This window comes from Anomaloglossus baeobatrachus, chromosome 8, assembly GCF_048569485.1.
Source record: "Anomaloglossus baeobatrachus isolate aAnoBae1 chromosome 8, aAnoBae1.hap1, whole genome shotgun sequence".
Lineage (NCBI taxonomy): Eukaryota > Metazoa > Chordata > Amphibia > Anura > Aromobatidae > Anomaloglossus > Anomaloglossus baeobatrachus.
The window spans coordinates 247,556,823-247,582,515 of NC_134360.1; the positions used below are offsets into that span (position 1 = coordinate 247,556,823).

The following is a 25,693-nucleotide window of genomic DNA, read 5'->3' on the forward strand; positions in this document are numbered from 1 at the left end:
TACCTCACTGATCTGTTGGTATTACACTATCAGCGCTCCTTATTTTTCAGCTTATAGGAATAGACTATGAGAGACTCAGGAGAAAAGCAAGAGCAGAAAGGTAGCAACAAAAAGACAATAAGGGTTAACTCCACAACCGCACTCAGCAACAAATGCTACAACCACCAGATAGCTGCTGTTGATCCAGACTAAGATAAATTATAGCTGTCATAAAAGGAAGGATCTAGCCAGCATATATAGGAGGTGAGAAGATATGATTGGCTCCCCTACAACAAGTGATCAAAGGAGACTAACAAGCAGACTAGCAGTGAATAATTCTTTCTAGCCTGCCTATGAAGTACCACTCTGGAGGTCGATGCTCAAATGTGCCTGCAATGATCACAGGCACCATAGAAATTAACGGGCGGAGTGTCAGAATCTGTAGTCTGAACAGATCCCAATGCCGCAATGACAGTTTTATCTTTTACACCTATGGATCACATCTGACATTAAACCTGTTACAGAAGTGCTCACACATCTGTGATCATGGTTTATACAGAACCACCAGGTAATTATAGGGTTGAATATTGATAGTATATACAGCTTTAGAAGCCTGTTCAGATTGGTGTCTGGGTTCACTTTTGATTTTATTCATTATGTTTGGCATATGCACATATTGAACATATTATAAGCCTTGATGCACCTAGTGTACATCCCCAAAAATATCCTGTAGATATATTCTAGGCTGGTATATACTGCCATTATTTTTGTCTTGCATGGGAAAGCATAATCTTCCATATCAAGGGCATAGACCACAGAGGGGAGTCCATGGCCAACATTACAATGGGAGCCAATGGCCAATATACTCCACCGTATACCTGTACACTGGTATATGTTGAAGTCTTCTATTGAAGTTATGCATCAGGGAATGCTGCTGTCATATACCATTAATGGGCGTTTTGCCCGTTATTTGTGTGATCAGCGGATAATCGGGGAATAACGTTATCAGGAAAGCTCGTTCCCGAATATCAGCCACTGTAAATGCACCCTTACAACGTTCTGATTTTTAACAGGGAACATGTACACCTATTTCCTAAGACTGCATTAATCTAGATTATTTTCTATTTCATACCGCCTAATATCTAAACCACGAATCACAAGACATTTTAATCCTGTCCTCTGCTCTGCCCCCAAAACCTCCTTGAAATGAATCTTCTTCTACAACTTTTCATAACCTGTGTCCTCTTTGACCTAGTACATGAGACAATCCCACTAAGCCATCCCTGATAGTTTTCTCCCACCTCATGCCACACTTTTTTACGTGGCCTCTAATATCATACACAAAACTCACGATAAATAGATTTCAATAGCGTTCTATTGTTGATCTTACTTGCAAACCAAAACAGGCTGACATACCGGGGGGCCTTGTTTTCCTTTCAATCCAGGAGGTCCCGGTAAACCCAGAGTACCCTATAAAAGTAAAGTAAAGACTGAATTACTGGGTGATATTAATATATACAATATTATCATAAGAGACTAAAACTGGTTAAAAAAAACACTAAAGAATCTGAAGCATAACTAATTCAAAAACATCTCCGAACCTTAATCTTCCTATAAAAAAAAAAACAATCATATTCGAAGCTCTTTTTATTTATTAATTACAGATAACTAGAGATGAGCGGACCCATGTATGTTCGGGGACCCAGACTTGACCTGAATAAGTTTCCAGTCCCCGAACACCATACAAGTCAAAGTGGATCCAAACTAGTGGGCTCCACTCGAGTAATGAGCATAAAGGAAGTCAATGATTGGGCAATTCGGCTCTCTTCCCCAGCATTTTTGGGGAGAGTGGGGTTTATTTTGGGACACACAGCATCAGAAAATATCTTTGCCCCCAGTAAGAGCCATTCAGAGACTATAAAGCGGCTTGTACTGGGCCAACCACAGAGCGTACCCAAGCACGGTGATGCTCAATGTAGTGGTTAGCATATGAAGAGCGCCCAAACTCGGACATAGACATTTTTTTAAAAGACCATGTTTGTGTTCGAGCCCCGGACACCCAATATTCGGTACGAACCAAGACCTTTACAGTTTGGGTTCGCTCAGCTCTACAGATAAAAGTGATGTGTATGATCATTGGTCGTGTCTCCCTTTTAAGTTACACATGCAGTCTACCACTTGGCTACAAGCCTATAGGATTGATAGGATTCAAAAAGATATCCAAGTACTCTTATTGTCAATTAAGTGACAACGTTCATGCAGAGCCGCTACATGCAAGCTGTTTCTCAATGCAGTGAGGAGATGTAGGGTTCGGGAACTCCATTTTTATTTTTGGTAGAGGTCCCAAAGATGAAATGGAAGCTCAAAAAAATGCTTTTTATTGGTCAAGCCTTTTAAAGTCAATAGCATCATAAAATATTCTATGGGAATGATTTTGAACCTTATTATCATGGGAGTAGGGCTGGTTTCCACCCTTGGTAACATTTCTGTCTCAAGAAAGCTAGATCCAGGAGACTGTAAAGCATTTTACAATGGGCTATGACTGAGATTTACTGTGGCTTTGATTTTAGACTCTTAAATACTTAACATGAGGATAGGCAGTTTACCATCACTACTGTAAAAGAAGTAATGCTTGCGTCTGTTGTCTTTTGAGGAACCTATGACCTGGTTCTAGGGATTCCTGATTAGTAATTGGGTATAGGAGACATCACATCTCTTAAATATGACTTAAAGAGGATCCACCACCAGGATTTTCCTATATAAACTAAAGCCAGTGCTATACTGGCGCTATCATGCCAATTCTATACATACCTTTAGTTGTGAGATCAGATGTATATTTTATGAAATATAGGCAAGTAAAGTTTGTGAAATGCACAGTTATTTGATGAGAGGTGCAACGGAATATCTAATAGGTGGGTCGGATTTTGCTAGTCATTCCCGCCCCTGTCTGCTGCCTGTCCTTCCTCCCCCTGTCTCTGTTATTACAGGGGGAGGAAGGAGAGAGGAAGAACAGGGGGAGGAAGGACAGGCAGACAGACAGGGGCGGGAATGACTAGCAAAATCCGACCCACCTATTAGATATTCCGTTGCACCTCTCATCAAATAACAGTGTATTTCACCAACTTTAATTGCCTGTATTTCAGAAACTATATATCCGTTCTCACAACTAAAGGTATGTATAGAATCAGCATGATAGCACTGGCTTTAGTTTATATAGGAAAATCCTGGTGGTTGGTCCTCATTAAAAAAAAGACCTTTCACTTGCAATAAATAAGTACAGTATTTTTTCCCACTTGTGAAAACTCATTGTTATCCTTAATCCGGTGGTGTTTTTCTTTTGTTCCTGCGCCTCTCCATCCCGGAGATATCGCCCCATATAAATCTAGTCTTTTTAGCCAAGGGAGCACTGACTCTCATGACGACACCCACAGAAAAAAGTTGAGGACCACGCCCTCTTGGCTAAAAATACCATATTTACATACAAGGAAAAGGGACCATATCTCAGGAATGGAAGGGCACAGGAACAAAGGAAAAACAACATCGGATTCAGGAGAACAGAAGCTTTTAGTCATTCTCTAAAATGTTTTATTTTTTTCCCTTCTGTATGAATTTTCTACCAGACTCAAGTGTGTTTCTGCATTTTTAGAAGGCAATCGTAGGCAAAAATCCTAATTTACATTGGATTGTATTCCAACAAATGGTAGTAAACAGCTGAAGGATTAGCAAAAATGTGTTTGTTCCAATGATGTTTTTCTGAACCGTACAAATCAGTTTCCGCACAATGGGTTATGGCTTTATGGCCAACTTGGATAAAGTATCTACTTGAGATACCAGCCAGCCTCGAGTGATCAGAATTTCATTAATTTGTGGGAATAACCATAATAGTCCTATAAATGTGGCGTGGAACCTACCTTATCTCCCTGATAGCCCGGCTCGCCTGGTTCCCCTGAGAATCCGACTTCACCCTAAATAATATATTGCGATAAGTCATATAATAACAATGATGGTGAGAAATGTGCAAGGTTCGCTGGCAGCAACAGCTGTGTAAATTCTCAGGAATTAAAAAGAATTAAAATTCCGAAATTCTGCCAAGCCGGCCACTTTGTAGTCAATTATACTTTCAACAAACTGGATTAACTTTACAAGTGCGGATTTTCTATGTGATAATATTCACACTGATAATAGAAATATTTAGATCACCTTATCACCTTTCAGTCCAGGTTGCCCCAAAATTCCGGGAAGGCCCTAGAAATGAGAAAAAAAATGATATATAGTCATTAATTCTTATGGTCACATGGGCTAAATTGTGATCCAGAATGGACGGTTTCCAGAATACCTGAGGACCAGGAATCCCCGGCGGCCCGGATGGTCCCACTGGCCCCACTTCTCCCTATAACGCAAAAAATCCTTAATTAATAAGAGTAATTTTATGGGTTATTAGATGAGAAATATATTTCTGGCGACATTAAAGGGGTTGCAGCAATTTTTTGGAAATTCCGTCTCATGTCCAAATCTTTGTAGTTTGATGAGACCACATTTTTGGAGGCACCTTGTCAACATCTATGGTCAATCCCTTAAAATAATTTTCTTTTCTACTTTTATTATATATTTTTTGGCATTTAAGTGACTTAAAGAAGCCGGTGACATTTTACCAGGTTCTCAGTTCTCCAAACACAAGACAAGTCGGGTCCCATTAGGTGGCCATAAACTGAGTCTACTGTAAAGTAGCTGAGGTCAGCCAAGGACAGGAGACCAAAAAGCTTCCAAATCTGACAAGTAGTGACATGACTTTTATATCACTCCGAAAGCCAAAGGAGCATCATTAAAATATATTCTGAATATGTTTTATTTCAGTACTTCACTAAAGACATAGGCAAAAAGAGGCTTAATAAATTCACAAGCTCAGGGTTAGGTTACCACTTATGATACCACTTCCATTGAAAACACAAATTATGTTGATACGTAAAAGGGTTTCCCATAAAATACAAGCTTATCCCATTAAACACAATTATGAAATCTCCAAGGGATATTTGAAAAATGTAATATCACTGGGGTCCGACCATTGGGATCCTCACCAGTCCCAAAGGGTGGACCCCAGTGATCCTGCATTTATCATCCATCTTGTATGTATTTGATAAATGTATTTAGACCAGAAGTTCTGATTAAAGACAAATTGTATAAGTTACCTGACTTCACAACGCAAACTGCATGCATTCTGAATCAAATGTCTGACACTTGATGACACTGGTATATTTGAAAATACATGTCAGAATGGCGGTATGATACTTTTTGAAAGTTTAAACACTCTCTACCCACTTAGCCTGATTGACAGCTAAAAAGTGTCCCTCCTCCCTGCTGCTGAACCTCTACTCACCAAGCCTAAAAAACAGGTCCTCAGTGTCCTTCCTCTCTGCTGCTTAATTTACAAAGAAAGCTCCTCAAGTCTTCCACCTCTCTGCTGCTGGTTTTCCACCCACCAAGCATGAATAACAGCTCCTCTGTGTTCCTTTTCCCTGTTGCTGAATTTCCACCCACCTACCCTGATTGACAGCTCCTCAGTGCCCCTCCTCGCTGCTGCTGAATCTCCACCCACCTACACTGATTGACAGCTCCTCAGTGCCCCTCCTCGCTGCTGCTGAATCTCCACCCACCTACCCTGATTGACAGCTCCTCAGTGCCCCTCCTCGCTGCTGCTGAATCTCCACCCACCTACACTGATTGACAGCTCCTCAGTGCCCCTCCTCGCTGCTGCTGAATCTCCACCCACCTACACTGATTGACAGGTCCTCAATGCCCCTCCTTGCTGCTGCTGAATCTCCACCCACCTGCACTGATTGACAGCTCCTCAGTGTCCCTCCTCGCTGCTGCAGAATCTCCACCCAAATAGCCTAATTGACAGCTCCTCAGTGTCCCTCCTCCCTGCTGAATCTCCACCCACCTACCCTGATTGACAGCTCCTCAGTGCCCCTCCTCGCTGTTGCTGAATCTCCACCCAACTACCCTGATTGACAGCTCCTCAGTGCCCCTCCTTCTGGCTGATGAAATCTCACTATAAGACCTTTTCAGAAGTCCATACATGATAAAAGGCATTGATTTTCATCAGTGCTTTGTATCATAGTGTCACCATTGTGTCAGTGTTACTTTTTATCATCAGTGTTTCATCAGTGATTTTCTAATATGGTAAAAAAGAAAAAAAAATTGCAAAGCTTCTCTTACCCCCAATAATGCTATTGATGGACAGCACACGTACTGCATACCGGTGACATCTGTGTTCTGTCTGCGATTTTCACTGACCCATAAACTTGTATGGGGGATTTAAATTCATGTCTCAGATCAAAAATGATCGTGGCTGTGTTATTTTTTGCAGACACGGTTTGTAAAAAAAATACCCCACAGACGTGTGAACAGCACCATAGACTATACTGGGTGCGTGTTCTCTCTGCAAATAACATGAATTGAACACGTATGTGAAATACGGACGTCTGAATGAGGACTACGGTAGTACACATAAAACATGGAGAGGTGGACCGGTAACGCTCAGTCAACAGGTGGCGCTGCTGAGCCTCCATTGCTCCACCGCAGCGAGTCTTCCATGTGTGCGATGGAAACATAGGTGATATTTCAGAAAGCCAAGAATATTGTTGTGGCACCAGACAAATGTCTGTAGTTTACACAAGTTTGCATATAAGCAAATGCACTAAAGAGACCCCGGTCACACATGCAGCAGATCCATACTTTTCGGGGCAATTCCTGAAGCGAAAAAGAAGCTGTGCCAGATCATTCTCTGCTGTGCCAGTAACAATCAGTGGAGAAAATGTTATATGTTTGTAAAGGGGATTGAAGAAACCGCAGTCACAAGTAAGGCTGCTTTCACACATCCGGTTTTTACACACATCCGGCGTTCTGCAGAAAAACCGCAACCGTTTTTTTTGCCGCCGGTTGCGGTTTGTTTTTGCATAGACTTACATTAGTGCCGTATTGTGCCGCATGGGCTTGCGTTCGGTCCGGTTTTTGCCGCATGCGGCAGATTTAGCCGATGCCGCAGCCGGATGGAACGTTGCCTGCAACGTTTTTTGCTCCGGCAAAAAAACCGCATTGCGCCGCATCCGGCCGCTGCGGCGCATTTTTCAATGCATGCCTATGGACGCCGGATGCGGCGCGATGCGGAAAAAAAACGCATCCGGCCACCACATGCGGTTTCTTCCACTGCGCATGCTCAGTAGCATGCCGCAACCGGAAAAAAACGGACGGGCCGCATGTAAAAACTTATGCAAAGGATGCGGTGTTTTCGCCGCATCCGTTGCATAGGTTTCACAGCCGGATTGAGCCGCAGTGCTCAAACCGGATGTGTGAAAGTAGCCTAAGAGATTCTGATTTTGCATGGAGTTTGGTGCGTAATCTAAAATCATCCATGTGGATGTAAATGTCGCATTAACGAGTGATGGAAAAACAACGGCTGTGAAGAAATCCGTCTTAGGCCCTGTGCGCACGGTGCAGTTTTTGATGCGTTTTTGGTGCAGTTTGTGGTCCTAAACTGCATGCATTTTCTTCCCCAGCAAAGTCTATGAGATTCCTGAAATGCTGTGCGCACGTTGCTTCTTTTTTCCTTGCAGTTTTGTTTGCAGAATAAAGAAGCAGTGTGTCAATCCTTTCTGTATTTTTCCATTGAATATAGTGAAAAATGCAAGGGCAAAAACTTACCCAAAAGACACCAAAAATGCACCGAAACACGGAAAAAAAAGCATGCGGTTTTTTATGCATTTTTCAGACAAAGGTGCGTTTTTCTGCCAGAGCGTGCATGTTTTCACTGAAACCACAAAACTGCAGCGTGTGCACATAGCCTTATATACATTAATCACAGTATATTTCTCACTGTAGGGGTAGGGGGTTCACCTGGCCGTAGTTCTCGGGGTGACCCAAAGGTCCCATAGGAAGACGCCAGTATTACAAATGGCCAGTGGTAAAGAGGAGACCTTTTATAGATTTTGCATTGGGGCCCAAAAGCTTCAAGTTACACCACCGATCATTTGTAAGTAATACTCAGGCAAGAGCCAAGTGTCACCTCTTAAATTGACTTTCCTATTTCATACCCAGCGTGGGTGACTGGCAAGAAAAGGTTGGGACCTCTTCTCTGTATATTCCAGGTTAATTGGCAAAGAAGAGCAAACCAAGAAGAATGGACTTAAAGGGGTTGTCCACTTTATTTTAACAATGATGTTGGGGACATGATTTTGTGGCTCTTGATAATATGAGGGGCTGCTGATAAGTCTTTGGCTTTACCCAGAAAGAAACGAGAAAGGATGATGAAACCTACATACATCGGTATTCCATGTTCTGTAAGCCTAGCAAAAAGAAGGATTTCAGTTGTGCCTCAAACCAGGCATCCGTAGCAGCCATGGCATCAGAAATGGTGTGAAATTCGGTAGCCTTGAGGTGTTTCTTCAGGTTTGGAAACAGATGATAGTCGGAAGGAGCTAGATCTGGTGAATAAGGTGGGTGGTCACCAGTTGGAAGCACGGCTCTGCCAGTTTTGCCATGGTCGCTTGTGCAGTGTGAGCGGAGGCGTTGTCTTGCAGGAACAAGATTCCTTCGGACAGCTTGCTGCACCTTTTGGTCTTCAGAGCTGCCTTCAATTGGTCCAAAAGTTCACTGTAATACCTTGCATTGATAAAGGAACCCTTTTGAAGGTAGTCCACTAGCAGCATGCCCTTCTTATCCCAGAACACAGACGCCATCACCTTAGTGGCTGATTTTTGCACCCTGAACTTCTGTGGATGAGGAGAACCCCTGTGCCTCCACTCTTTTGACTGCTCCTTGTTTTCAGGGTCATACAAATAAATCCAGGTCTCTTCCATAGTGACCAGTCGCTCCAGGAAGTTCTTATCAGTTCAGAAACGCTGACAAATGGAGCGGGAAGTTTTCATTCGCTGCTTCTCTGATCTGTTGTCAAACATTTGGGGACCCACTTTGCAGATCGCTTCCTCATAAAACATATATTATACACATAAGGCTTTCATGTGATGTAACATTCGTTACCATAGAAACAAAAAAAAAATCACAAAGCCAAAGACTTATCACAGCCCCTCGTATACAAGTATTACAGATTCTCATCTTTCCCTTGTTAGTGCCGCCATCCTCACGGACTGCACCGCTCTCTTGTTCACAACATGGCTTCCGGTGGAGAAACATGTGACCATGAGCCTCCTCCAATAGAAAAACATGTTTCCCATGGGCAGCGTTTTCCTACTGAAGGAAGGTGATGGACAGATCTGGTCACGTTTCTCCATCAGTGGCCATGCCGAGGAATGGAGGGGTGTGCAGACTGCGAGGAATATGCATTAAAAAGCAAAAGAACCCCCTTTACACGTCCGTGCATTAAACGCACATGTGTGGCGGTCCATGGTGCAGGTCCTTACAGCCGTCTGTGTGTCTATGTGTGTGTTCTCTGTGTGCGGTTCATGTGACATCCAGATAGCACACGGGCAGCATGAACTTGTATACTTACCTGTCTCCAGCGCTGCTGTCACACTTGCTTCCGGGTCTTTAGTCAGTACATTGAATATTCATGAGGCATAATGAGCGGAACCCGGAAACAACCGCAGCGCCAGAGACAGGTAAGTATAAAAACCCATTTAATTCCAGTGTATGGGTGTCCTCCGATACATTTCACACTGATGTCACACGGATCATATCAGTGTATGGTCCGAGTGACATCCACGTTGCCGGCCAAAAACAGACATGTTCCCGTGTGCAGCACACAGACACTCAGACCATATCAAAACAAGGATATGTGAACAAACCCATTGATTTTCATGAGTCTCCATGTGTCCAATACGTGTGGAAACAGACGTGTGAAGGGAGCCTAAGGCTGAGTCCACATGTCCAGTAATCATCCAGTAGAACGGATCCTGCAGAGATCCATAGGCAAAAAAGTACTGCAAACACAACTGTTTTCTCTGTTTTTAATAATCTATTTCAGCCGGATCTGTTTTTTTCAACATTGGAGTCTACGTAGTACAGATCCGTTAATTGATCGCTATTTATCTTCCATTTGAAACGGATCCTATAAGAAAAAAATCAGATCTGTTACAAATGCAAGAAAAAATGATGACTAAATAACAATCCGTTAACAGATCCATTTTCCATAGACTCTAATGTTAAAAAACCCCCCAAAAAAACAGACAATGCAGAAATCAGTTATTTAACAACAAACAAAAAAGTTGCGCTTGCACAATTTTTTAGTTAACGGATCTCTACAGGATCTGTTCTAATGGATAAAGAGAGAACTCCGGCACTCTACCTCAATGTAGTCAGACAAGAAAAATGTTTCTTTTTATATATGTATTTTTTATTGAAGAAAAGGAATTCATGCATATACAGTTAGGTCCAGAAATCTTTGGACAGTGACACAATTTTGGCGAGTTGGGCTCTGCATGCCACCACATTGGATTTGAAATGAAACCTCTACAACAGAATTCAAGTGCAGATTGTAACGTTTAATTTGAAGGTTTGAACAAAAATATCTGATAGAAATTGTAGGAATTGTCACATTTCTTTACAAACACTCCACATTTTAGGAGGTCAAAAGTAATTGGACAAATAAACCAAACCCAAACAAAATATTTTTATTTTCAATATTTTGTTGCGAATCCTTTGGAGGCAATCACTGCCTTAAGTCTGGAACCCATGGACATCACCAAACGCTGGGTTTCCTCCTTCTTAATGCTTTGCCAGGCCTTTACAGCCGCAGCCTTCAGGTCTTGCTTGTTTGTGGGTTTTTCCGTCTTAAGTCTGGATTTGAGCAAGTGAAATGCATGCTCAATTGGGTTAAGATCTGGTGATTGACTTGGCCATTGCAGAATGTTCCACTTTTTTGCACTCATGAACTCCTGGGTAGCTTTGGCTGTATGCTTGGGGTCATTGTCCATCTGTACTATGAAGCGCCGTCCGATCAACTTTGCGGCATTTGGCTGAATCTGGGCTGAAAGTATATCCCGGTACACTTCAGAATTCATCCGGCTACTCTTGTCTGCTGTTATGTCATCAATAAACACAAGTGACCCAGTGCCATTGAAAGCCATGCATGCCCATGCCATCACGTTGCCTCCACCATGTTTTACAGAGGATGTGGTGTGCCTTGGATCATGTGCCGTTCCCTTTCTTCTCCAAACTTTTTTCTTCCCATCATTTTGGTACAGGTTGATCTTTGTCTCATCTGTCCATAGAATACTTTTCCAGAACTGAGCTGGCTTCATGAGGTGTTTTTCAGCAAATTTAACTCTGGCCTGTCTATTTTTGGAATTGATGAATGGTTTGCATCTAGATGTGAACCCTTTGTATTTACTTTCATGGAGTCTTCTCTTTACTGTTGACTTAGAGACAGATACACCTACTTCACTGAGAGTGTTCTGGACTTCAGTTGATGTTGTGAACGGGTTCTTCTTCACCAAAGAAAGTATGCGGCGATCATCCACCACTGTTGTCATCCGTGGACGCCCAGGCCTTTTTGAGTTCCCAAGCTCACCAGTCAATTCCTTTTTTCTCAGAATGTACCCGACTGTTGATTTTGCTACTCCAAGCATGTCTGCTATCTCTCTGATGGATTTTTTCTTTTTTTTCAGCCTCAGGATGTTCTGCTTCACCTCAATTGAGAGTTCCTTAGACCGCATGTTGTCTGGTCACAGCAACAACTTCCAAATGCAAAACCACACACCTGTAATCAACCCCAGACCTTTTAACTACTTCATTGATTACAGGTTAACGAGGGAGACGCCTTCAGAGTTAATTGCAACCCTTAGAGTCCCTTGTCCAATTACTTTTGGTCCCTTGAAAAAGAGGAGGCTATGCATCACAGAGCTATGATTCCTAAACCCTTTCTCCGATTTGGATGTGAAAACTCTCATATTGCAGCTGGGAGTGTGCACTTTCAGCCCATATTATATATATAATTGTATTTCTGAACATGTTTTTGTAAACAGCTAAAATAACAAAACTTGTGTCACTGTCCAAATATTTCTGGCCCTGACTGTATGATGTCCAAAAATTAACGTTTCAACCATAATATGGTCTTCATCAAAAGGACTATAATGAAGGTGCAATTATATATCCTTTATGTAATCTTTACTGCAGCCCCTGGGGATACGTGCCACTGTGCATAAATACGTAGTAAGGAGATTCTGGTCAGGTTCCTAAGTGGGTAATAGGTATCCCCTAACGGGTGCCGGACTATCTGAACCTGTGTGATAGGACAATTGGACCTGTTCCCTCTGCGTGGCGGTCCATTATAGTATACAAGCCCATACCTATCCTGGATTCTGATACTACTCTACTATACTTATAGGATATAGGGGCAAGCCACTGCTTCCCTCCTACTGCACAATCATACCTATTAACAGGACGATTACATATAAAACTGTGGCTATACCTGAATGTAGAATATGATTGGGCTATACCAGTATAGCGGTTGTGTACATACCAACAATTGATAGACCTAAGATTCTATGTAGATTTATGTTCTTGAGTATCTTCCCCTTGGTACTTGCCGCACCGCATCGCCTAGTAACAACTCACCTTGCCTGATAATCACAGATGGTCCTTTTGATGAAGACCATATTATGGTTGAAACGTTAATTTTTGGACATCATATATGCATGAATTCCTTTTCTTCAATAAAAAATACATATATATATATATATATATATATATATATATATAAAAAACCCTTTTTCTTGTCTGACTACATTGAGGTAGAGTGTCGGAGTTTTCTCTTTATTATTAGCGTTTTTTTTTCTCCTGAGCACCTATAAGATGAATTAGGGTCCTATCTCCTTTCTGTTCTAATGGATGACTACCGGCCATGTGAGACCAGACTAAAGGGTACTTTACACACTGCGATCTCGCTAGCGAGATCGGAAGCAATCATACCCGCCCCCATCGGTTGTGTGACATGGGCAAATCGTTGCCCGTGGCGCACAACCTCACTTACACCCGTCACACGGACTTACCTGCCCTGCGACCCGCCTCCTTCCTAAGGGGGTGGTTCGTGCGGCGTCACAGCGACGTCACACGGCAGGCAGCCAATAGAAGCGGAGGGGCGGAGATGAGTGGGACGTAAAATCCCGCCCACCTCCTTCCTTCCGCATAGCCGGTGGAGGCAGGTAAGGAGATGTTCCTCGCGCCTGCGGCTTCATACACAGCGATGTGTGCTGCTGCAGGAACGAGGAACAACATGGCTAATAAGCAGAGAACGATTTTTGGTTTCAGGATGACCTCTCCGCAGCAAACTATTTTGACCGCTTTTGCGATCGTTTAAGGTCGCTCGTACTTGTCACACGCTGTGATATCGTTAATGGCGCCGGATGTGCGTCACAAACACTGTGACACCGACGATAATTCACTAACGATATCACAGCGTGTAAAACCCCTTAAGTGCCACAAAGTCATGTCACCACCAAATCTGTTAAGATAAAGAGAAATTGGCCAATCCTTAACATTTTTTGTCCTGCTATAAATATTGATTGTAGAGAAGACTAAAATTTGATTTTGCCAGATTGACCAAATGTTTCCAGGATATTCAATTTCCCCAAAATTGAAAGTATTCCAAAGCCTCCAATCGCCCTAATAAATGTATTTATCACTATTTACTTAAAACAGCTGCAGCCATTTTTGATGATTTGCAAAATTGTTAGATTTTTGGTGTCCGAGATCAGCGAATTCCTAAAAATTTAACACAACTTCGATTTGCACTGAATGGATTTGCTCATCTCTAGAAACTACTGATAAAGTTCCCCTAAATGAAGATGCCGGGAGGTCTATGTATATGGGGTCGTCTACAGAATTCTGCTGTTCTCATTTTGGCTTTTTGGGCTGTTTCAGTCAATGACATGAGAAATAAGAGAGACCCCTGACATTTCAGCGTCCAGACGCCATCAAATATGAAGAAAAAGATCATAAACTTAATGAAATGTGAAAGTTTTACAACTGCTTATTTATACCTTAAGAGGGGTCTCGGAATCCCCTTGGTGCTATATAAAAGCATTTGCTGAGTGACTCCAAGCGTCTCCCCTGTTCACGAGATTCTTGGCATCTTGCGGGGTCAATATAGAGCTGCAGTATTTATTTCACAAGCCGTTCAGATTCGGTAGCCGAGCACTGCGGCTAACGCTCTGCAATAAATCACGGCGCTCTTGAGATCTACAGCTGGGATAGCGGCTCAGTGTTGGCAGCTCGGTAACAATCTTGTCTAAAACCAAAATGTTCCAGGCTGATTTGTGTCAATTGTCCAACAAACGAAGAGGCGAAATGCCAATTGGCAAGACTCGCTGTGGACAGGAAGGGAGATGTTATTTTGTGAAAAATCCCTTAAGGAGCAGGTGGGACACCAACAAATGACCGTTACAAAACTTCAGAGAAAGTGCGCAATATCCCAATGTGATGCACACTATGGTCATGATTTCAAGAGGGATATCTAAGAACGCTCATGTAGGACAGATCTAATATTACGTATAAGTCAAGCTCATCTCACATCAGCAGTATTTTGCCACGGGCCGGATTCGGCACAAATGTGCTTCAGTTCAATTCCCCTCCAATGGAGTCACGGCGAGATGCGGTCACATACGGTGGCGTGCGTCATACGCGGCCGCATATGACCGAATCTCACCGCGTCTCCATTGGAGGGGAATTGAACTGAAGCGCATTTGTGCCAGATCCGGCCCGTGGCAAAATACCGCTGATGTGCGGTCGGCCTTAAAAGGGTTTTCTAGTTTCGGGAAATCCCTGTCCCCCCTACTGCAGCTCTTATCTGTATATCTGTAGCTCACCCCTCCTCCCCCCCTCCCGGGCCAGCACTGAGGCTCCACCGCTGCCCCTGGTATCTCTTACTGTTTGCAGCGCTGACGTCATGTTGCCAACTCTGCATCCAATTGGTGAACTCAGCGGCTCTGCCCAAACTGACAGCACGAGCCGCTGAGCTCACTGATTGGCGGCAGCGCTGTCAATGTGATATCAATAAGACACCGAGAGCAGAGAAAGAAATGCGCTAGACCAGGGGAGGGTGAATGAAACATGATTTGTTTCTTTTTTTTTTTTACACAAACTTCAGCTGTGGACGATTTTGTTTGTTTGTTTTTTTAAAACCAGAAAACGCCTTAAATAATCTATAATATGAGATCTACCCCAAATATTAACCCCTTCACGACCGGCCGATTTTTCGGTGTTTTTTTTTTTTTGCCATTCTTTTTCTGAGAGACGTAACTTTTTTATTTTTCAGTCAATATGGTCATGTGAGGGCTCATTTTTTGCGGAACGAGCTGTACTTTTAAATCAAACCATCAGTTTTACCATATAGTGTACTGGAAAACGGCAAAAAAATTCCAAATGCAGAATAATTGCAAAAAAAAGTGCGATAGCACTATGGTTTTTGAGATATTTTATTCACTGTGTTCACTATATGGTAAAACTGATGAGTTGTTGTGATGCCTCAGGTCAGTGCGAGTTCGTAGACATCAAACATGTATAGGTTTACTTTTATATAAGGGGTTAAAAAAAAATCGGACGTTTGTCCGAAAAAAGTGGCACACGTTTTACACCATATTCCGTGACCCGTAGCGTTCTCATTTTTCGGGATCTATGGCTCAGTGATGGCTTATATTTTGCGTCTCGAGCTGACGTTTTTAACGGTACCATTTTTGCGCAGATGCTACGTTTTGATCGCCTCGTATTGCATTTTGCGCAAAAGTTGTGGCGACAAAAAAACGTCGTTTTGGCGTTTGGAATTTTTTTTGCCGCTACGTCGTATACTGACCAGATTAATTGATTTTATATTTTGATAGATCGGGCGTTTCTGAATGCGGCGATACCAAAAGTGTGTATATTTTTTATTTTTTTAACCCTTTAATTTTCAATGGGGCGAATGGGGGGGTGATTTGAACTTTTAGGTTTTTTTGTTTTATTTAAAAAATTTTAAAACTTTTTTTTAACTTTTTTTTTTTATTATACTAGTCCCCCTAGGGGGCTATTGCGATCAGCAATCCGATCGCTCTGCAGTATCTGCTGATCACAGCTACACGGCTGTAAACAGCAGATACGCTCTCTTTCTCTTTTGCTGTGCCGCTGGCACAGCGAAAGTGAAAGCAAGTCATGTGTAGTAAAGGAGTCATCACATGACCCTGTGCTACCATGACAACTATCGGAAGTCACGTGATCGCGTCACGTGACTTCCGGTATCGGGCGGTAAGTAAAACTTTACCACGATCGCGCTTATAATGGCGCTGTCACGTATTGACAGCGCCATTTAAGGGGTTAATCGGCATGAGCAGATAACTATTCTGCTCGAGACTAGCAGGCACACATCTCAGCTGTGTAAATCAGCTGAGATGTGTGCCGATCGCGGCATGCTGCCGCCGGAGGACCGCGGGCAGTAACATTATGACATTTAGGACGTAATTTTACTGCCCGCGGTCGTTAAGGGGTTAAACCCCTTCAGTATAAAGTCAATTAAAGTATTTTTGGAGTATGGTTGAAATATAAACCCTACTCCAAAAATTATACCTTTGATGACTTCACAGTCATGTGACATGATGTAATCAAAGGTCCCAGGAGTCTAAATAACTGAACAAGAGACAGGCTGGTGTACAGGACTGGCATTAGGGGGAAGGGGGAGCAAACTGGGCAATTTCACAGAACCCCCATTCTCCTAGGGGCCTCAGAGTTTATATTCTGATGATAACACTGCTTAAGGACCTTTGTGAGATCATGTCATGTGACCAAAGGTCCTCTTAATTGTAGGAGTCTAAAGCTGAAGAGGAGACAGGCTGGTGTACAGGACTGGCAATAGGGGGAAGAGGGAGCAAACTGGGCAATTTCACACGTCCCCCATTTTCCTAGGGGCCTCATAATTTATATTCTAATGATAAGACTGCTTAAGGACCTTTGTGAGATCATGTCATGTGACCAAAGGTCCTCTTAATTGTAGGAGTCTAAAGCTGAAGAGGAGACAGGCTGGTGTACAGGACTGGCAATAGGGGGAAGAGGGAGCAAACTGGGCAATTTCACACGTCCCCCATTTTCCTAGGGGCCTCATAATTTATATTCGAATGATAAGACTGCTTAAGGACCTTTGTGAGATTATGTCATGTGACCAAAGGTCTCTTAATTATAGGAGTCTAAAGCTGAAGAGGAGACAGGCTGGTATACAGGACTGGCATTAGGAGGAAGGGAGAGCAAACTGGGCAATTTCACACGTCCCCCATTTTCCTAGGGGCCTCATAATTTATATTCGAATGATAAGACTGCTTAAGGACCTTTGTGAGATTATGTCATGTGACCAAAGGTCTCTTAATTATTGGAGTCTAAAGCTGAAGAGGAGACAGGCTGGTATACAGGACTGGCATTAGGAGGAAGGGAGAGCAAACTGGGCAATTTCACACGTCCCCCATTCTCCTAGGGGCCTCATCATTTATATTCTAATGATAAGACTGCTTAAGGACCTTTGTGAGATCATGTCATGTGACCAAAGGTCTCTTAATTATAGGAGTCTAAAGCTGAAGAGGAGACAGGCTGGTATACAGGACTGGCATTAGGAGGAAGAGGGAGCAAACTGGGCAATTTCACACGTCCCCCATTCTCCTAGGGGCCTCATAATTTATATTCGAATGATAAGAATGCTTAAGGACCTTTGTGAGATTATGTCATGTGACCAAAGGTCTCTTAATTATTGGAGTCTAAAGCTGAAGAGGAGACAGGCTGGTGTGTGTGTGTAGGTGTAGATAGACATATAGATACAGACACACGTTACACACAGGGTTTGGAGAGTTATGTTGATATTCCAGAGCGCGATATGATTATATTTGCATAAATGTTAATTTTTTTTTGTTCAAGAATAAATATGTATTGTTGTTTATGGGGGAAAAAATAAGACATCCCCTGAAAATAAGCCCTAGAGCATCTTTCAGAGCAAAAAAAATAATACAAGGCCCTGTCTTATTTTCAGGGAAATATGGTATTAAGTTGGAAAGAGGGATTATACTTACTCTCAAGCCTGGAAAGCCAGAAGGTCCAGCACCACCGAATGTTCCCTGCAAAATCAGAGAGAGGCTCCAGATTAACAAGCACCTGCTTATAAAGAAGAACTTTATAAACTTGATTTTTTACTTTTTATGGTTTTATTGTTGGGGTGTTGGTTTCGTGATGTCTTTACCAAATTATCCTCCAGTTTAAGAGACCCAAACATTTTGGAGAATTCTAAACCTGTCTGCATATTTTTTTTATTTTTTACAATTTTTTTTATATAAAATATTTAAATCAATCCCATTGTTCTTCCCAATTTATTATAATAGTTTGCAAAAGATGAACTGCAGACGCTGCCTCGGTTGCACGCCACCCTTCCCTGCAGTGTGTGCGATGGTTATGTGAGCCAAGGAGAGCAAAAAATATTGTTATTTTTACACAATATAACCCATATGAGATATGGAAAACACATATGGATATCCACGACCCAAAATAGACACCCGAAGAAGATAAAGCGAAGTTACTGAAAGATGTAATAAAAGGCTCATTCTCCAATTACCAGTAACATAACAAAATACGCAACTTGCAAAAAATCCCATCTGTAACGTCTAAGATGTGTTCATGATAAATAAGCATGCGAGGCCATAAATGCAAATCAGGATTACATTAGGTTGAAGCTGCTTTTGATGAACGAGCCTATATTCCATTCCCGTGATTACCGATTAGAAGGAACGTGCACTTTACAGCGTAAAATCTGCAGGAAAATGTGACGTTAAAGTGAACCACATTGTGATAGAAGGAAACAGCACGGATGATTTATAGGGCTCGGGAACCGTGTGGTGCACAATGACCAGAAAGGTGTGTAGTCGGAGCACTATAGTGCTAAAGTGATAAATCACTGGGTATTTTCACCATTTGACATCGGATTTCAGGGTAATTTGGTGACTTTGCCTCTGGACACGTAGTTGTAAAATCAGTTTAGTACCACGTGCTATGACGGCATGATCGTAGATGATGGCTGTGTAGAGTGTTATTGAACCATTCATTAACTTACCGGACTTCCATCTGGACCGGGAGGACCCCTATCACCAAACTCTCCGGGGATACCCTGTATAAAAAAAACAAAAATTACTAAAACTGTATGAACCAATCAAAGACCAGCGTCAGATAATATATAAAATGCAATACGAGCAGATTGAAATGAATGCAGTTTTTTTTTCACACTTTTGTGCGGAATATTGGTCCTTTTTCTGTTAACACAGCATGCTCTGGCTTTGCTGTTTTTTCAAAGCACTTTGCATAGGTTTCTCTCGAATCTTGAAAGAACGACGTGTGTGTATATATACACACATACATACACATGTATATTTTATATATATATATATATATATATATATATATATATATATACAGTATATATACAGTATATAAAAATCTATATCTATTGCTCAAAAAAATAAAGGGAACACTTAAACAAGCTTAAGCAACAGAATGGTAATTTAGTGTTCCCTTTAGTTTTATGAGCAGTATATATGTGTATAATATATATATATATATATATATATATATATATAATATATATATATATATATATATATACATATTTATATGTATATATATATATATATATATATATATATATATATATATATATATATAAATATATATATATATATATATATATATATACACACACATATATACAGTGGAACCTTGGCTTACGAGCATAATTGGTTCTGGGAGTGTGCTATTAAAGCAAGTTACTCTTGTATCAAGGCAAATTTTCCCATAGGAATTAATTGAATTGCAGACAATTCGTTCCACAACCAAAAAATATTTACTGTATTTATACAAAATTTACAGTAAGACAAAATAATGTACAGTATTCATATAAAATTATTACAGTACACTAATACAAAATACTGTACAGTACGTAAAAGGATATAAAACTAATTAAACTGCACATTAAATTATAATAGAATTGTTGGTGTGCGAGAGATACAGTATAAGCAATGTGCTGTAGAGCAGAAAGAATGTACAATACTGTAGTCACACATGCAAATTGATAGACATGTTATATAGTATATACTGTACTGTACAATGGTATACTGTACAGTACATATGTACAGAAAGTTATCTCCACAGTGGACCAGAGCACGGTGAAAGGACAGAACTGGTAGTGTGCACGGTGAGTATTTGCTCTTATTGCAAAGCTTTGCTCTTACACCAAGTTACAAATTTGTAAAAAGCTTTGCTTGTCTTGTAAAATGCTCTCAAACCAAGTTACTCTTAAACCAAGGTTCCAATGTGTATAGAATTATTTACACAAAAAATAATAATAATCATGGCAGTTTTAAAAAGCCATAAAGAGACTCCGTACTTGAGGAAGAGGTTCCCATATAAAGTTTTAGGCTTCTTTTGTCTTCCTTGTTCTTGACTATGGCCTTTTAGTTGGGCAGATGTTACTTTAAAAGGAACCTGTCAGGTCTAATATGCACCCAGTACCACGAGGGGTTATGGGTTCATACTGCCATTCCCTGCCTAACTATACCAGGCTATGGTATCATCTATAAAGAGATCTTTAGAAAAGGTATTTCTAAAGATCCTTTATGATATGCTAATGAGCTCAGAGACTAGTCGTAAGGACATTAGTTCCTGTGCTCATTCCACCCTCTTAGAATGTTAGCATACCCACAGGGGCGTGCTAACATGGTATTCACTGCCCAGTGTCATCAGCGGTGACGCACGTACCTGTGTCCGTTGTCACCGCTTCAGAACACCGGGTTTAGAGTCTGTACACATGAAGAATGCCCAACCCTTCCGGTCATGTGCACCATGAAGCTGGGTGTATGTGTCCCGGCTTCAAAGAGGTTTAGTGCGCATGACCGTAAGTGCCGGGACGTCTGATCATGTGCAATGACCCTAACGCGGGCTTTGCACGTTGCGACATCGCAAGCCGATGCTGCGATGTCGCACGCGATAGTCCCCGCCCCCGTCGCAGGTATGATATCTTGTGATAGCTGGCGTAGCGAAAATTATCGCTACGCCAGCTTCACATGCACTTACCTGCCCTGCGACCGTCGCTCTGGCCGGCGACCCGCCTCCTTCCTAAGGGGGCGGGTCGTGCGGCATCATAGCGACGTCACACGGCAGGTGGCCAATAGCGGCGGAGGGGCGGAGATGAGCAGGATGTAATCATCCTGCCCACCTCCTTCCTTCCGTATAGCCGGCGGCGGCAGGTAAGGAGATGTTCCTCACTCCTGCGGCTTTACACACAGCAATGTGTGCTGCCGCAGGAACGAGGAACAGCATCTGTCGCGGCAGCGTAATTATGAAAAATTCGGAGCCTGCAACGATGATACGATAACGACGCTTTTGCGCTCGTTAATCGTATCATCTAGGATTTACACACAACGATGTCGAAAGTGACGCCGGATGTGCGTCACTTTCGATTTGACCCCACCGACATCGCACGTGCGATGTTGCAACGTGCAAAGCCGCCCTAACTCCGGCGTCTGAGATGGTGACGCTGGGCAATGAATAGCATGCTATCTATGCTAGTGTATACAGGGACAGTTAGGCAGGGAATAGCAATATGCACCCAGAACTGCTCGTGGTCCTGGGTGCATATTGGACCTGACAGGTTCCCTTTAATGTCTATAGTGCTTTATGAAACCCTCTACAGACAAAGCATTTTGGTGCTTTGTTTTTTTTTTTGTTGTTTTTTTTTGAGGGGAGGGGGTGGCATTTTTAGTTGCCTTTGTACACACTATTTTTGCAGTTTTCCTATCAGCTTCCTTTAAGGTCTTGAAAAATGCGAGCGAAACCCCTTTGTTTAAAGTGTTAGGACAAATTTCCCATGTTGCGAAAACGCACCTGAATTTCTGCTGTGTTTTCTCGTAAGGAAAATCCGCTGTTTTTCACAATTCAAGCAAAGTGGATGAGATTTCCTGCAAATCCATGCCCATCGTGCATTAAGGCTGCATTCCCAGGATGAGTATTATTTGGTGAGTTGATGTGAACAGTAAAAATGCTGGGCACCAAATAAGCATTACAGGGAATCTGTCAGCAGGTTTTTGCTTTGTAAGCTGAAGCCAGCATGCTGCAAGGGTTAACACCGAGACTTCAGGGATGCCTGTCTTGTCAAGATCCAATCTGTTGTTTATTTGCTATGTTTGTTTGTTTGTTTGTTTAAGAAGCAGGACCCTTATCGTTGCTGGACTATAAAGTCACGAGCACGCCCCCTCCTCTGATTGACACCTCACCATCACTGTGGGCGGGGACAGCTTTCTCAGCTCTGCTACATGATTAAATCTAAAAAATCTGATTGTGTCAGAACAGCTGCAGCAAGTAATCTAAGTGATTCATCGTTGGATTCAGAGACTCTTTGCCTACATCATGCTGCGCTCAGGTGAGATGGCAAAAACCTGCTGACAGATTCTCTTTAAATAAAGGAGAAACGCATTAAAAAAGAAATTGGAGCAAAAATGCAATAAATGGTGTGGATTGATCCCTACACCTATGGAAAACGTGAGCTTTTTACTATTTAGGAACATGAAGAAAAAAAGTGTGAAAAATTGTTAAAAAACAAATAAACCTGTAAGAAAACCTTTCTGTTTATACTACTGGAATAGATACAAGATCAATTTTGGCTCCTTTTTCCACATATGGAATAATTGAAGATTATTTTTTTGTCCGACTGTGATTTTTACCCAATTTACAAAAATATATTATTTTTTTATTTCTATAGGTGAAGTGTAAACGTTGTCAGCTCATTGCTTTTATACTTAATTTTTACAATCAAGTACAACTTTCCATAGACGCCGTCCGGATTATAGCCAATAGCTAATTAGAGAGGACAAGATAAGTGGCTGTTAGACACGGCTGAAACTGCTTATTTCCATGTACAACAATATCATTGGGCAAGTAAAAAAATCTAATTGGTAGAAGTAATAGATTTTGGAGAAATCGAACAAAATTTGGCCAAAGAAATGAGTGTGGCCGCGAACAGAAACTATCGGTAATGCACGGCGAGTGTGACCTGCGGAGCTGCAATCATTTGCTTCCCGTCTCTGGGCCGCACATTGCAGATTACATCACTGGATTTGCTTTGATAGGGCTGAATGTAATGTGCAGCCTGTGAACAGCTGTCGCCGCCATACAAATAGATGGTGGAGCGAAGTCTGACAGATGTGGATAAATGGAGTACGGTAATTAGATGCGGAGCCCAGAATTGCTGTATTCACATTAGATCTGAATTGTTACTGTAAGATAGGAAAAAAAGATGAATTAATATGAAAAACTAATACAGTGGAACCTTGGATTAAGAGTAACTTGGTTTGAGAGCGTTTTGCAAGAAAAGCAAAGCTTTTTACAAATGTGTAACTTGGTTTAAGAGCAATGCTTTGCAATAAGAGCAAATACTCACCGTGCACACTTCCGGTTCTGTCCTGTCACCATACCCTGACCCGTTCCGGAGGTAACTTTCTGTACATATGTACTGTATACTGTATACAGTATACCTTTGTACAGTACAGTCACAAAAACAGATCTAGCATCCAGTCCAGTAGGTAGAATAAAAACTTCGCTCTTTATTGAATTTCCATTAAAATAGCCATTAGTATGGGTTGGTGCGTACCATACACAAGACACGTTACGGACATCGCAGCGTCCTTGATCAAAGTACGGTATTACAGGGAACCTGTCAGCTACTCACCTACCGGGTGGCCCGGACCGGTCCGATGGGCATTGCTGGGCTTGATCAAAGTACAGGGTGGACCATAAGTATCGATACACGACAGTAAACCACTCAAAGTGATGCCATTGTGTTGACTTGTCAACACAATTCTCTTCTCCCACTCTTGACACACCGAGAGCAATACCGCAGAAGAAATGCTACCACAGGCGATTCCTGTATCCGTTGTTTCAGGTGCCCCACATCCTGGATCACAAATCTGCGGTATTGCTCTAGGTGTGTCAACAGTGGGAGAAGAGAATCGCGTTGACATTCCAACACAATGGGCAGCACTTTGACCATATCCTTAAGTGGTTTACTGTCATTGTTCCATGTCACAAATGTATCAATAACTCAATGAATTAAGCTACGTTAAAGATGAGCCAGCCATTGTTTTTCTTGTGCAATTCTCTATGTGTTTGATGTGTCATATGACCCCCTTCCCTTTGAAAAAAGTAAAGTTAAATTGAAAAAGGCGGCTTTGCAGATGGCCGCCATGGGCGTCACCTGGCCTCAAATGTTTTGCCCCTCCCATGTAGTAATATGCCACAAACGGTGAGGTGATATCAGCAACCACTTCCATTTTATCGGGGTGTATCCATACTTATGACCCACCCTGTATTGTAGTGCGCACGCAGTACTTTGCCGCGCCCTCAGCAGGACAGAGAGAAATGCACATGTGGCGCAATGGAGAACACACTGTGGTTGACCTGGGATGTGTCATCCACGCTAATGAGGGAAGGAGGACAGCGATCGAGTAGGATAGAGTTGGCGCTGGGTCAAGACCAGTGACGCCCATTGGACTGGACTGCACAGCCCTGCAGGTGAGTAGGCAACGGGTTCCCTTTAACCCTGGATTTGTGGCTATAATCCTTTTTGGAACAAAGGAAGCCAGACATGTCACTCGAAGCAAGGATCACCAAGCTCCGACTTGCCTACTTTGGACACATCATACGAAGAGAGCGATCACTGGAGAAGGACATCATGGTCGGAAGAAGAGAGGGAAGAATGTGGAGAGGAAGACCAGCAACCCGATGGCTTGATACTATCAAGACCCTGGTGGATCTACCTAGGCTGCCCAAGCCCTATTTCAGGATACTATTATACAGTAGTATGGTACACAACTAGGGCTTATTTTTGGAGTAGGGTTTATATTATAAGCATACTCAAAAAGGCCGAAAAATCCTGCTAGGTCTTTTTCGTGGACACACAGAACGAAGAACCTAAGAACTAGTCTATAACTGGTGTAGAAGGCATAAATAGCAGGAAATCTTAACCAGATTACTTTTTATTGTTTCATGTTCTTACAAAGATTTCTCCTTCACTTTTAGCACAATTGGTCTATTTGGCCATTAATTCCAGATACTCCCCGGGGCCATAACATTAAAACAAGATGTGCACTCCGGTAAATAGCCCCAGCCCACAAATTAGCTGCTTCCATTGTGTTTCCGATGATCTAAATGCATTTCTCACACTCCAGCAACCCTGACCTCACCTCCAACGCATACTTTGTATACTGAACAGTGGGATTCAGGGGAGTAACAAGTATCATATCTTGCAGACGCCAAAATTTGGGTTGTTTGGAGTAAAAGTATAGAGGTTGTCTGTGCTGTGTTTCTTAACAATAGACATGATTATATAAGTGATAATATGTCAAATTTGCTAATTGGTTTGATCATTGGCTTCCAACTCAGTCGATCATGGAATATGGAGTCCTGTACAATTAATTAGGCTAGCAGATGCATCGTTTTGGCTACTTAGATTGCATTACAGTCTGTAGTAATCGGGACCATGAAAAAGACACTTGGTTCAGGACTAGAGATGTGAGAACCCGAGGTCAGTATTCGTACCAAGCACAGACTTTACAAACAAGAGCAAAACAGAGTTCTGATGCTTTACGTATGCAAACATCTCGTGCAAGCATTGTAGCGCTCGGGTACGCTCGGTGCTCAACCCGGTGCGAGCCACTTGCAG

The 25,693-nt window shown here is 42.2% G+C and overlaps 1 protein-coding gene across 1 annotated transcript in view; it reads right to left on the reverse strand.

Moving 5' to 3' along the window:
* Window positions 1-25,693, reverse strand: part of COL24A1 (collagen type XXIV alpha 1 chain) — a 382,434-nt gene that overhangs the window by 174,832 nt on the left and 181,909 nt on the right. The window contains exons 13-18 of the mRNA XM_075320523.1: window positions 19,040-19,093; window positions 18,009-18,053; window positions 4,316-4,369; window positions 4,180-4,224; window positions 3,891-3,944; window positions 1,396-1,449 (exon numbers count right to left, since the gene is read on the reverse strand). Coding sequence (XP_075176638.1) covers window positions 1,396-1,449; window positions 3,891-3,944; window positions 4,180-4,224; window positions 4,316-4,369; window positions 18,009-18,053; window positions 19,040-19,093 — 306 coding nt within the window. The remainder of the gene's footprint in view (window positions 1-1,395; window positions 1,450-3,890; window positions 3,945-4,179; window positions 4,225-4,315; window positions 4,370-18,008; window positions 18,054-19,039; window positions 19,094-25,693) is intronic.